Below are 13247 nucleotides of genomic sequence, written 5' to 3' on the forward strand. Positions count from 1 at the left end.
GATAAGAGTATTCTGCTCTGTTACGGCTATCTTATTAATGGGGAAGCATATTCACTGACTAGCGCCAGACCACACAGTGGCCCGGTTGAAACTAGAACCTAAGGCTTCCTGACTCCCAGCCTCATGCTCAGATCACAAGATCATGCTGTTTCAGGGGACTGCAATCATTCCAGTCATGCAATTTTGCTAAAGCAAGAAAATTCAGGCTATTTTACAATGAAAGAGCATTTGCCCTGGTCTGTTCCTAATGTTTGTCCATTGCACCAGTGAGTGTTTCTGCATGCAAGGGTTCATGGATCTAAGTGGTATCTTGGGCTACCTCAATGGAGCATGTTTCTGGCATGGCCCTGAATCAGCATATAGTTATTCAGAGATGTCTTGTGTGGTTTGATGCCTTTAAGTTAATTCAATCTTCCCGTAACATCCTTCATCATAATGCTTATTGCCCAAGCTGCTGGGGGACAGAGTTGATTTTGTCTACTAATGGACAGAGCACACCTCAGACAGCAAACTACTCAGAATGATTTACAGGTCTCTGTTCCTACTTCGAAGATAACAGGGCCCTTGTTTCATCCTTCCCAGGAGCAAAGTGCCTCTGGGACAAATCTCTCAGATACTAAAGCCCAGAGCACTTAATCCTTTTCCAACCGGGGAAGGCTTTTCAGGCAGAGCTTCCGTCCTCTAACTCATTATGTCTCTTACAAGCATTTGAAAACGCATAGTATCCATATATTTAACACTGATGGGATTGGATCTTCCAGCTTTTATCAATAACCTGCACTCTTGGTATTTCCTTCTATTTTTGCACTGAGCAGCAGATGAAGATGAGGATAAAGACGATGATTTCCGAGCTCCGCTCTACAAGAACGTGGAGATTAAAGGAATCCAAGTACGGATGAAATGGTGTGCCACTTGCCACTTCTACCGCCCACCACGCTGCTCCCATTGCAGCGTCTGCGACAACTGTGTTGAGGTAACAGTCTTCTTGATTACTTGGTCTGTTGGCTTGAGCTTGGATGGTGGAGCTCTGAACAGCTGGGTGATACAACTGGGGTATGTCCCCAGGCTTTCTTTTCTGAAAACTTAAGTGTCAAAAGGCCAGATTTTTAGAGGGTGTAAACGGCTGTAGCTCCATTGACACCAGTGGAGCTATGCTGATTTATTAGTCTCCAGTGAAACAGAGTTTAGCAGAGACGTCCCTAGGGTACGGCAAATTGGGGTGACCATCCCAGGCCCCACACTTTGGGGGGGCCCTGCGGAGCTGGACAGAGTGGCTGTAGCCTGTCCTGTGGGGCCCGCCTGGCTCAGCCCCCTACTGCAGAAGAAGCATGGAGACCTCTTCCCTCCCCGCCCCCATTGCAGGGGTACCACGGCCCGCACAGTGTTAAGGGGGCCCCGCACAGGCTGATTTGCCCTGGCCCCTGCACCCCTCTAGGGTTGGCTCTGGAGTTTGGTATTGTCAGCCTTGTCACGGGTGACATTTCTCAATGCGTACTCGGGGCAGTTTGATAAGGCTGAGCACCTCTGCCCTGGGTGTGCTGAAGACTCGTGAAGCTGGAAATGGTACCAGGAAAGGTGGTGGTGGAGTGGCAAAGTTCAAAGAAGTGAGGGAAGCCAACTTCACCATTCCTGATCCTTCGACTTTATCAGTCTCACCTTCATGAGAGCCAATTTGTTCCAAATTAAATATACAGCCCTGAATAGTAGAAGGAACATTTTCCTCTCCTTGTAAATCAGAATACATTTAGCAGCAAGTTAATTTTTAGAAAGGCTGAAATCTGAACTCTTGTGTCTCAAATCAATTAAAATACTGCCTGCCTGCTTCTGAACTACAGTTATGAGTCCTCTGGCCATGACCTCATTCGTGCTTCTAATTCCTCTAAATTATGAGGCTTTGACATATGTTGATAAATCTGAGGAGTTTGATGGAGCACACAGGATATTTAAACAATAACCCCAAAGTAGTGGAGTGTGATATTGGGCCATAAACATCTCCCAAGCTCATAAATACAGAGGACTGTTTCCGTGGTGTTTTTTTTTTTTATTACCACAGGAGATTTTTATCACTAAGCTACACATTCCACTTCTTAAGGTTCATTTCTACTCTAAAGCATTTTTTCAACAGAACGATTAAATCTTTAATACCTTTAAAAATGTATTCACCCCTGCAGTTAAAATGATGGGAATGCTTAATCAGCAACAGGCTAAACTCACTGAGTGAATATCCTCGTCAGTCCAAATGCGCTGCACGTTACATTGGGCCAAATCCTCCCTGCCTACATCAGAGCAGCAGTCGCAATGAAAGCGGTAGAGCAGTTCATGTGAGAAAAGGCAATTCTGGCTTAGACTACATAGTCATTTTATACTTCCAGCAGAGCAGTCTTTTAACTTCTGGCTGGGCTGCGCCTAATAACCATTAATAGATGATCGGGCAAGCTTTTCGTGCTCCATTATGGTGAGCGTCAGAAGGGCACTGAAGCTGGGGGGATGTGGAATGAAAGAAGTTGGAGTCACTGAGAAGATGTCAGCGGCTATGACATCTATCTTGTTGGATCTCTGTAGACTGCTGGATAAAACTAGATTTTTCACTTGAAAACTAGACAACAAGCTCATCATTTTGAGTTAAAATATGAAGTTTCACAACGTATAATACCAGAAGGTGAGGCTATATGTTTAACTTCAGTGTCAAATCCCTTTTTCTTCCACATTTCTGTGCAAAAATTTTATCTTCCATAGGCCTAGTGTGGCCACAGATTGCCTGAAACTAGTGTCAACGCTTAAAGTTTCACGCAGCTCTAAGGTCTATAGCAGCATGAATTTTGCAGCTTCTTTCGGAAGAGAGAAAAATGGGAGAGAATCCTGGATTAACTTCCCTTTGCAAATCAAATGGCCTCGACCTCAAAAGCCAGTGAGGAAGCAGGACTCTTCTGCCTCCATCCTAAGTAGCTTTACTGATGGTCTGGTTGCCATTCTGGTTGGCTGGCAGGAAACCTTTTGCTGTATAATTAAACCATGGTTGTGTACAGAGAAGTATAAACAGAAATATGAATGACTCCCAAATCAATAAATTGCAGTTTCAGGCTACGTTGCATATTGATTCTTGTGACGCTTACTTCTCGAAGAGCCTGCGCATTCCAGCAGTGCCTAGAGAGGGCTATGGTGACAAGTCTATTGGCATTTCTATTATGTGACCCATTTAGGAAGAGAGAGTAATTTGAGTCTTTTAATTCACTTTTAGGCTGTAACTTGCAATAAAAGTTCATGGCCTCAATAGAAATCTTTTGAGTTCCCTTTTTAAAGAATTGGACTGATTCTGATTCAGAGATGTGCAAAGTGTCCAGGGTTTTCGAGAGATGCTCGTTTTCATCATGTCGCTTAAGAAGCAAAACAATTGACGTAAAATCTTATGTGGCCAGCTGGATCTGCAAATGAATCTGTGACAGCAAAAAAATAAGCATGAGGTTTTTTTGTTTGTGAAGCTGAGGTTTAAATTGGTCTTTATTTCCAGATATTTTGGGATGCACATAACCGGCTCTGAATTATAAATGCTAAGCCTGAACCAATCTTGGCTAAATTGCTTCAGTCTATTTTTTTCTGCTGTGCTTTGAGAGAGCTCTAAAACATTCTTCTCTCCTGTACAATGTACTTACTGCAAAATCACAACCTAATTGAAAAAACACCACTTTGTCTTCAGGAGAAAGTATCTATTTAAATACAATATCATTGCACAGGAAAGCCAAGGCACGACTGACAGGCGTAAAGGGTGTATGACCCCAGCTGCAAAACGGGCAAAACGGATTTGCTCACTGCATGCCCAACTGTGCTCTGACTTGCCCTGCTGGGGCACAACCCCATTAGACTCACTGGAGTTAGCGCCATAAAAACCCAGTGTAAAGGAGCTGTAAATGGGTGTACAACTCATACTCATTACACTTCTCTCCTTAAGAGGATCCAACTTGGTGGCGCGCTTGAACTATTCGTCAGGAAAAACTGGATATTTCAGATTGGGAATTTATACTTTGAAGTCATCCAGAGCTTCCTACAGATTTGTTTCTCTTCTTTGACTGGCCTTCGGCAGCCGGGCAGTAACCGTAGCATTGCCAGGCAGTAACAGTACTGCACAGTGGTAACAAGCTACTGTGCGGTAGCGTCAGCTCATTGCTACTGCGCAAAAGCATTGGGCAAAAACCATGTGGCAACGATACTTTTTCAAGAGACTATTAACTTACAATAAAAAACTCTGGATGCATTTTGTCTTTTTATACAAAACAATGGAAAGGATTTTGCAGCTGGCAGGGGTAGTACAGGCTTCAGACATTACAGTGTATGGTGACACCTTATGGTTTATAATTATAGACTGCGACTTTGTCAGTGCTGTCAGTGCCAGAGAGGAAAATAAATTCTCTTCTCCATATATTGTGGCCTACCTGAGTGAAGTCCTTGGGACAGCCCATCAGAAAGGGAGTATGGCAAGAGTACATGTGCATCCCAGCACTCGTTGAGAAGTTCCAACTCTGACTTGATCTGACTTGAAGTTCACAGGTTTTGGATAGCTGCTGCACTGTGGTTCAGACTTGTCTCTAAGTCACTGGTTTGGTTTTTTTTACTCGGATATTATTCCCCCTCTCTTTCTCTTTACAAGGATTTTGATCATCACTGCCCATGGGTGAACAATTGCATAGGACGGAGGAACTACCGATATTTTTTTCTCTTCTTGCTGTCCTTAAGCACGCACATGGTTGGAGTGTTCACTTTTGGGTTGATCTTTGTTTTAAACCATGTGGAAAAGCTGGGGGCAGCTCATACCACCATTACGTATCCTTCTGTTTGAACTGTAAGATGTCAAGGTGCTTTATGGAAACTATGAAAAAGGATCTGCACACCTGCCTTTTAGGAACTGCGGAGATCTCCAATTCCTACCATTCTTCTGTTGTACTATCTGCCTAGCTTCCCCCCCTGTGTTTGCCTGACCTGTGAAAACATCAGTTACCTCTGAAATGGCAGTCAGCCCTTTGAGTATCTCTGTTATCCAGCACTACCATGCCAGAAAGTAGCATTCTCCCTCCCTCACTGAAATTCCTGTAGTTATAGTTGTATAGGGGTCCACTCTTCTTGGCCTATATTGTTGAGTAATATTACTGTGTTTAAAAGAGTTGCTGCAGAGCATTATGCACAGAGCTGCTTGCATTGGGGTGGTAGCTTACAAGGTCCAATGGTCTTAAATTCCTCCAAGACCGTTTCAGGCTGGACATAAGGAAAAACTTCTTTACTGTTCGAGTCCCCAAGGCTTGGAACAGACTGTTTCCAAAGGTGGTGCAAGCACCTACTCTGGACACTTTTAAGAAATGTTTGGATGCTTATCTTGCTGGGATCCTATGACCCCAGCTGACTTCCTGCCCCTTGGGCAGAGGGCTGGACTCAATGATCTTCCAAGGTCCCATCCAGCCCTAATGTCTATGAAATCTATGATCCCTATGTATTACATAGGCTTTTATAAAGGGCTTTGGTATCCCACCCTGAGGCCAGGCTGCACGGATCCCACACCGCTGCTGTTTCCCCTAGTCCCTCTGCTACCTAGCTGTGGCATGGACACAGCTTCTCAGTGGTGGGGAGTTGTGCTGCAGCTGGGAGCAGGAAGCTGGAGGACGCAGCAGCAGCAATGTGGATGCAGTTCCCCCCTGCCTGGCTTCAGCACAGCTTCCCACCAGCTGGAAGCTGTGGCTGGGAAGAGTGAGCCTGGGTCAGGTGGCAGCAGCAAGGGTGCAGCTCCCAGCTGCCTAGCCCTGGCACAGGCGCAGACAGATTACAGAAACCAGACTGTAAACATACACGCATACGTTACCTCCACAGAGTAAGTGACCATGGGACAATCTTTAAAGGCAAAAAGTAAATGGCCAGATCCAAAGTTCATTCAAGTCAATAGAAATATTTCCATCAACTTTAATGGGTTTGGAATCGGGCCCAGTGTTTCAGTTTGGTCCATGCTGTTGGTTAGGATAGGAAGCAGGCTCTAGACAATCATTCTGTGAGGAGGGTCATCCCACTAGAGTGAAGATTATCAATATTCAGTCAATTATTTTACATCCCTATGAGTTGGAGTGAAGGAACAGGGTTACACGGGGGAGGGATACTGGTGAGGAGCTATGGGCTGGTGTGGTGCAGACCTACCACAAAGGGCTTATCAACAATGTTATTATGAATGAAGGACAGAAGAATCTTCTCAGTTATTCTCTAACCACATGTGAAATCAGATCCTTAGAAATGTTGATTACCAGCAACTCTGACTTGAAATGCGAGGCAGTCTTTATAAAAAGGTCACAACTCGAAACAGGGAGTCTAAGCTGCTTGTTTTGCACTGGGTGTATCTACACAAGACGCTACGGTGCAGTAGCTTTGTTGCTGGGCTGTAATCATGCGGTGACAATATTGCACAGTAATAATAAGGTACTGAGCAGTAGCATTAGCTCATTGCTACTATGCAGTAGTGTCATGCTATAGCGCAGTAGCAATAAGTGACTGCACTGTAATTCGTTGCTACTGCGCAGTAGCATTGCTGGACTGTAACTGTGCTGTGACAATACTGCGCAATAGTAACGAGCAGTTGCGCAGTAGTGTTAGTTCATTGCTACTGCGCAGTAGTGTTGGACAAAAGCCATGCGGCAACGGTTCTGCAGTTACTGCGCAGTCATAATGCTGCCCTACCTCCGCACCATGTCTCTGCATCTTATCCCAGTCAGCTCTCTCTGTGCCCCACTCAGATTTCCCTCAGCCCCACAATTTCTATGAGCAAGTACTAAATGACAGCACAGTAACAACTGTGCAACGGGCGGCTCGTATAGATGCACCCACTTTCTCTGACTATTTTAGGGAGCCAGTTAACGGGCTGAGATAATATAACCTGATCATTTCAGTCAGTGGAAGCTATGTGTTTTCAGATCTCTTAAAGAGCAGGCCCATAGACAGAGGCACGCTGGCTGGTATGCCAAGGGTGCTTTTTCTACAATAGCCTATGAGTTTTCTGCCACAGTAATTTGGGAGGTGGAGCTGACTGACCTGGATGACATGGTAATTTTCCATGGCCTGCCAGAGCCTAGCGTTCAGGCTCTGCATGTCTAGGAATCCAGACACTCCTTGTCAAATGACTGTTTGCTCCTTTTGACCCAGCAGCTTGAACTAGGAATTTTGCCAAGGTTTCCAGAAGAATTTTCTGTACTGGCTGAGTCAGTCGACCGACAGCATATTGCACAATGCAGGGATTTTAACAGCATGCTTGGAAATGGTTTTATTATATTAAAAACACTCACCAGTGGCTTCTTAATAAGTTAAAGGCTAGGACATAACATGCAGACTTGCTGAAAAGACTTCAAGATGAATCTCTGCATCTCAAAATGCTAAGTGAGGGGGTCACTTCTCCAGTGGAGAGGCATATAATCTGAGTACCTGCTGTTTCATGACTATACACCACAGGCTAGATTCGTAGCTGGTATAAATTTACCACTCTGGTGATATCTGTGTATTTACACTAGCTTGGACCTTGCATGAATTTGGCCCAAGCCAATAAGCAGTCATAATTGCCTGGCCCTGCATATTTTTCACAGTGCCACACACACATGCTGTAAGATCTGGACTGCAATTTCAAGTGAGAGAACTGCTGGGAGAGAGAGGCAACAGAGATCGTTTCTATGCCTCCACCTTGGTGCTGTAGGGCTCCGCCATTCCCAGGTGACTGCAAAGGAATGGGCTGTCTGTACTAGAGAATATACTAGAAACCAGAGAAAAGAAGAAACACAACACATATGGTGGTAAAAGAGGTGTGAGTACTTTGTTTCCAACTGTTTAATATGTTGTTGGCCACTAAAGACCAGGCAGCATTAGGGCTCACGTCAAATGAGAACCTAACAGCACTGCCAGTGGGAAATAACTTTTACAAAATGTCTAGTTCTTAATGCCACAATAGACTTGAATGTGTGAGAAAAAACACTAGATAAGGGTGAGGATTACCCTGAGTTTCCAGTTCAAGAAATTATCTTTTTCTCTTTCATTCTTCCAGTTCCCACCCCTGCTTTTTCCTTTCACTGGCTACAATTTCCTTAACTCTGTGATGCAGTATGGCTGTCATGTGTGTTGCTGGACTGTTCTTTATTCCAGTCATTGGTCTCACAGGTTTCCATATCGTCCTAGTGGCCCGAGGGCGCACAACCAATGAACAGGTAGGAAAACAGTTCTGCCTCCATAAACCTGGCTGAGATGCAAGAGTTGAGAACAAACCATGTCCTTGGGGAGGAAAAGGGGAAATGCATCATTTAAAGAAGGGCAAGTCAGCATGGGTAAAGCAACATTAACAGTGCACTCAACATGACGCTTTGCAGAAGTCCTAAAGAAGTTGGTTGGCTTTTATTCTCTGATCTCTTCTTCATTCATTTTGGGCAAAACCAGGTAATGTGGGGCCCCTGCAAGACACGCTAGGAAATTTGGTTGTCACACCAGACGACGAAGCTAACCTATTTAACAACTTCTTTGCCTCCATTTTCCTGAGCAGGGACCAGAACAGCTCCCCTTAGGCCCCAGGGGAGGCACACCCAGGCCAAGGGTCAGTGAGGATCTAGTCAGGGAACTTCTGGAGGGACTGGATGTAATTAAATCAGCTGCTCCGGACGATCTCCACCCCAGAGTGCTGAGGGAATTAGCTGAGGTCACTGCGGGACCCCTGGCACGGCTGTACGAGCACTCGTGGTGCTCTGGTGTGGTGCCGGAGGACTGGAAGAGGGCCAATGTGGTTCCCATCTTCAAAAAGGGGAGGAAGGAGGACCCGGGGAACTATAGGCCAGTAGTCTTACCTCAATCCTGGGTAAGCTTTTTGAGAGAATTATTCTGGCACATGTCTACGAGGGGCCAGTGGGGGAGATTATGCTCAGGGGCAACCAACACGGTTTCATTAGTGGCAGGTCCTGTCAGACCAACCTGGTGGCCTTCTACAACCAGGTCACCAAATCCTCAGACGCAGGGGTAGCAGCGGACATCGTCTTCCTGGACTTCGGAAGGCCTTCAACACTGTCTCTCATCATGAAACTGGGGGACTGTGGTGTCGACATCTACACAGTCAAATGGGTCGCCAACGGGCTGGAGGGCCGCACCCAGAGAGTGGTGGTGGATGGGTCTTATTCGACCTGGAGGGATGTGGGCTGTGGGGTCCCCCGGGGCTCGGTCCTCAGGCCCACACTGTTCAACATCTTCATCAGTGAATTGGACGAGGGGGTGAAAAGCACCCTGTTCAAATTTGCTGATGACTCTAAGATGTGGGGGGGATGTGGGCATGCTAGAAGGGAGGAATAGGCTGCAATTGGACCTAGACAGGTTACAGGGGCGGGCGGACGAGAATAGGATGGGATTCAACACCAACAAGTGCAAGGTGCTGCACCTGGGGAGGAAGAACCGCACCATACCTACAGGCTGGGGAACTCCCTTCTTGTCAGTGCAGAGGCAGAAAAGGATCTTGGAGTCATCACCGATGCCAAGATGAACATGGGCCGGCAGTGTGGGGATGCAGTCAGGAAGGCCGACCGCACCTTGGCGTGCATCCACAGATGCATCTTGAGCAGGTCCAGGGGGGCGATCCTCCCCCTCCACGCAGCACTGGTCAGGCTGCAGCTGGAGTACCGCGTCCAAGTCTGGGCGTCGCACTTCGGGAGGGATGTGGACAACATGGAGAGGGTCCAGAGGAAGCCACTCGCATGACCGGGGGGCAGCAGGGCAGACCCTATGAGGAGAGGCTTTGGGACCTGAACCTGTTCAGCCTCCACAAGAGACGGCTGAGGGGGATCCAGTGGCCTGTTACAAACTAGTCAGGGGGGACCAGCAGGCACTGGGGAAGTCCCTGTTCCCCCAAGCACTACCAAGAGTGACCAGGAATAACAGTCACAAGCTGGCAGAGGGTAAACTCAGACTAGACATCAGGAGGCGCGACTTCACGGTCAGGGCGGCTAGGATCTGGAACCAACTTCCAAGAGAAGTGGTGCTGGCTCCTACCCTGGGGGTCTTTAAGACAAGACTGGACAATCACTTTGCTGGGGTTGTTTCACCCCAGTACTCCTTCCTGCCATGATCTGCTCAGGTCCCTTCCGACCCTACCAACTATGAAACTGTGAAATTATGAAACAATGAAAACTGTCCCTATGTAGAAGACCAGCACAAGCCTAGGCACCATTGAAATCCCACTGGAGCTTTTAAAATAAAAGTTCAGTGGGGCACCCTGCCAACTCCAAAAGTTCAAAAATGATGAGTTAAACTGAAAAGAATCATAAGATTACAAAAAAAAAGAAGTAAATCATGGTTTTGTTCTGCCTTCTGATTTTTGAGCCCTCCTGCCAATGCACAGTGTTCATGACAATGAGCAGTTATGAGCTAGCTCATTTATCACACACTCACACATTGCTCCTAGCTTGTTTTGCTTTTCCATATCACATGCTTGCCAGCATCTTGTCTCAAAAAGCCTGTGGAACTTTAATTTCTGTAAAATAAAACCAACGTGTATAAGACGCTGCCTGGCCTGCAGAGCACCTCCCCGAAATGCCGTTTAGTAAATGCTGCCCTACCTCGGCACCACGTCTCTGCAACTTGCCCCAGTCAACTCTCTGTGTCCCACTCACATTTCCCTCTGCCCCACACATCTCTTGTGCCCACATATATGCCCCTTGTTGCTCTGCAAATTACTTCTCTCACACCCACGGACACTTTTCACATCCATACTTTTCCAGGGGAGGAAGCTGAGGGGGCAGCTCCAGCTATGCGTAGGTTGTGATCCCGATATCACTGCAGTATCTTACCACCTTCCAAGTGTATGCTGAGTGATGTGACTAGCGTCTAGCACAGGTGCTCTGTTCTCTTTCTCCTCCTCTCCCCGCGTGGAGAATAGTGTGTGTAGTGCAGGATTTGGTTTGGGGGATTCTCTGTGTGTTTGAGAACCCAGGATGAAAAACTGTACCTCACACCTTGGAACAAAAGATGGGGAAGTTTGTGATACTCCTTAACTCCTTCATGAGTCTACACTATCAAACCAGTTGTCAAGAAAGCTCTTTTCAACACAGATGAGGTTTCCCCATCAGATAGACTGAAGAGTAGAGCTGTTGGCCACAACCTTTATTCTAGAGCCACAATCCTTATTCTATAAGGTGATCTTCTAGCAATCCTGAGGCCTGGTAATGATGCATATGAGAGCTAAGACCATGAATCTGATTCTTTTCTATAGAGCATGAGTATGTAGGGTAGGTTTGATAGCAGAGGATAGGTTTGATGTGCTCACAGTAGGCCTTGTTGCTTAGGATCACACTGAAACATTCGGTACTAGCTGAACAAACGGGCTGATGATTTTGTGCCGGTGCATTGCTATTGTGCAGACAGGAAGTGATAGCCTCAGACCAGGTCTTCGCCCACTAAGCTGAGATGGGGTCACCTAGCCAACCAGAGACACAAGTACTACCTTAGATGCTGCTAGGTGAGAGCTTAAAATCCAGTGAGCAATCCAGAACCACTCCTAAACTATCGCCTGACATGGTGGATATGTGCCTTCGACCAAAAAATACACCCTGTGCCTGTAGACTCTTCAGAATACTTTCCTCCACCTGCCAGAGTCTCCTCTGTTTTGTTTGGTTTCAGAGTCTACCAGCTGTTCTTCATCTCTCCTTTAATCTTCTCCAGATACCTTGGTGGCAGTGTTATGGTCACATTTAGTCAAAGAAAGGTAGAGTTGTGTCATCTGTCTGTTGGTGGCACCTGAGTCCACATTTAACCTGCTCACCTAATGGCTGCACGTAGATTGCTAGAGCAGAGAAAACCGATCCTTGTGGGGCTCTCCATGTGAGAGCCAATGGTCACGGTGCAGTTGCACATCACTGCTTTTCTGGGTTTGCCCTCCCTTCTGGTGAGTGTGGCATTAGTTCCTGTTAGTAAAAGTGCAATGGGAGAATTATGGGGAGAGGTGGATGTAGAAAGTCATGCATGGATGGGTCAGTTAAAAGGATGTGCAAGGACAGCAGAACTGCAGAACAGGCAAGACAGGCCCACCCGCCCATGGAGTGCTGAGGTTTGGCTGGTGCCTCTCGTACGTCCGGTCTCTCGAGCGCTGCACTGAATGTTTTTCCAGGTGACGGGTAAGTTCCGCGGGGGTGTGAACCCTTTCACTCGAGGATGCTGTGGAAATGTGGAACATGTGCTCTGCAGTCCTCTGGCTCCCAGGTAAGGAGGAAGAGTCTAAGGTAGGGTTTGGGTGACGGGGATCGGAGGCAAAAAGTACTGCATGTAAATCAGACCTGAGTTCCAAAGGGATTCAATGTACATCCTGAGCTATCCAGAGTCTGGCATCCCTCATTCCTGAAAGCCGCCCGAGAGACACGGAGGCCACATAACGATGCATTGGCAGAGCTCTAGGGAAGCTTGCAGAGCCCCACCTGTACTTGGACAGCTCTAGCCAATCTGGCCAGTTTCTTCTTTAATGTAATTCATGTTTTTCATCCCCTAGACACACGTTTGTGGCAAACAGGCTAAATGATACAAGCAGCTTCTTGGTTTTTAAAATTTTTTCAGCCATTCCATCCTTGTTCAGAAGGATCCTCGTGGGTTGATAACCGGTCCTGCCCTTCTATAATGTTGATTCTTAATGTTCACTCTTCAAGTTGTTTTATCCAGTGAAATTCAGTAACTGAGTAATCCATGTTGGCCATAATCTTCCTAACACAGCTCGCTCTCTATGTTGCTCGCTCCGCCTCACAAATAACCATCTTCAAATACCTGAAGGGTGGTTATAAAGAGGATGGGATAGATTATTCTCTGTGGCTGCTGAGATGAGCCAAAAGTAACAGTCTTAAATTGCAGCAAGGACAATTTTAAGCCCTTTCTGAGGATTAGGGTGGTTAAGTATTGGAATAGACTGAGTTCAAAAATGGTGATTCCAGAACAGGTTGCCCAGAAGGTGCCGAATCTCCATCCTTGGAAGTTTTTAGACAGATACTTGACTGGGATGGCTTAGTCAGAGGTGATCCTGCCTCGAGCAGGGGGCTGGACTAGATGACCTCCTGAGGTCCCTTCCAGCCACGCTTTTCTATAAAGGTGCTGAGTTGTCCAGCACACACATCATTTTAATGATACTCTGAGTGGGATGTATACGGGCTTTTCAAGATGCCGAGCTATCTCAACCTACACATGCTTTTGTTTGCAGCACGTGTCTTTTACTGATTAGACAGCAAGCAAATCTT

The 13247-nt window shown here is 46.5% G+C and overlaps 1 protein-coding gene across 2 annotated transcripts in view; it reads left to right on the plus strand.

Moving 5' to 3' along the window:
• The window catches only part of ZDHHC8 (zDHHC palmitoyltransferase 8), a 185056-nt gene that overhangs the window by 143072 nt on the left and 28737 nt on the right, over positions 1-13247 (plus strand). Inside the window, exons 3-6 of one of the 2 annotated variants that reach the window (XM_090062158.1) lie at positions 816-973; positions 4643-4815; positions 8108-8210; positions 12140-12231. In XM_090062158.1, coding sequence (XP_089918284.1) covers positions 816-973; positions 4643-4815; positions 8108-8210; positions 12140-12231 — 526 coding nt within the window. The remainder of the gene's footprint in view (positions 1-815; positions 974-4642; positions 4816-8107; positions 8211-12139; positions 12232-13247) is intronic. The other variant, XM_090062159.1, reaches the window with a different exon arrangement.

This window comes from Crocodylus siamensis, chromosome 9, assembly GCF_052110815.1.
Source record: "Crocodylus siamensis isolate JL-2025a chromosome 9, ASM5211081v1, whole genome shotgun sequence".
Lineage (NCBI taxonomy): Eukaryota > Metazoa > Chordata > Crocodylia > Crocodylidae > Crocodylus > Crocodylus siamensis.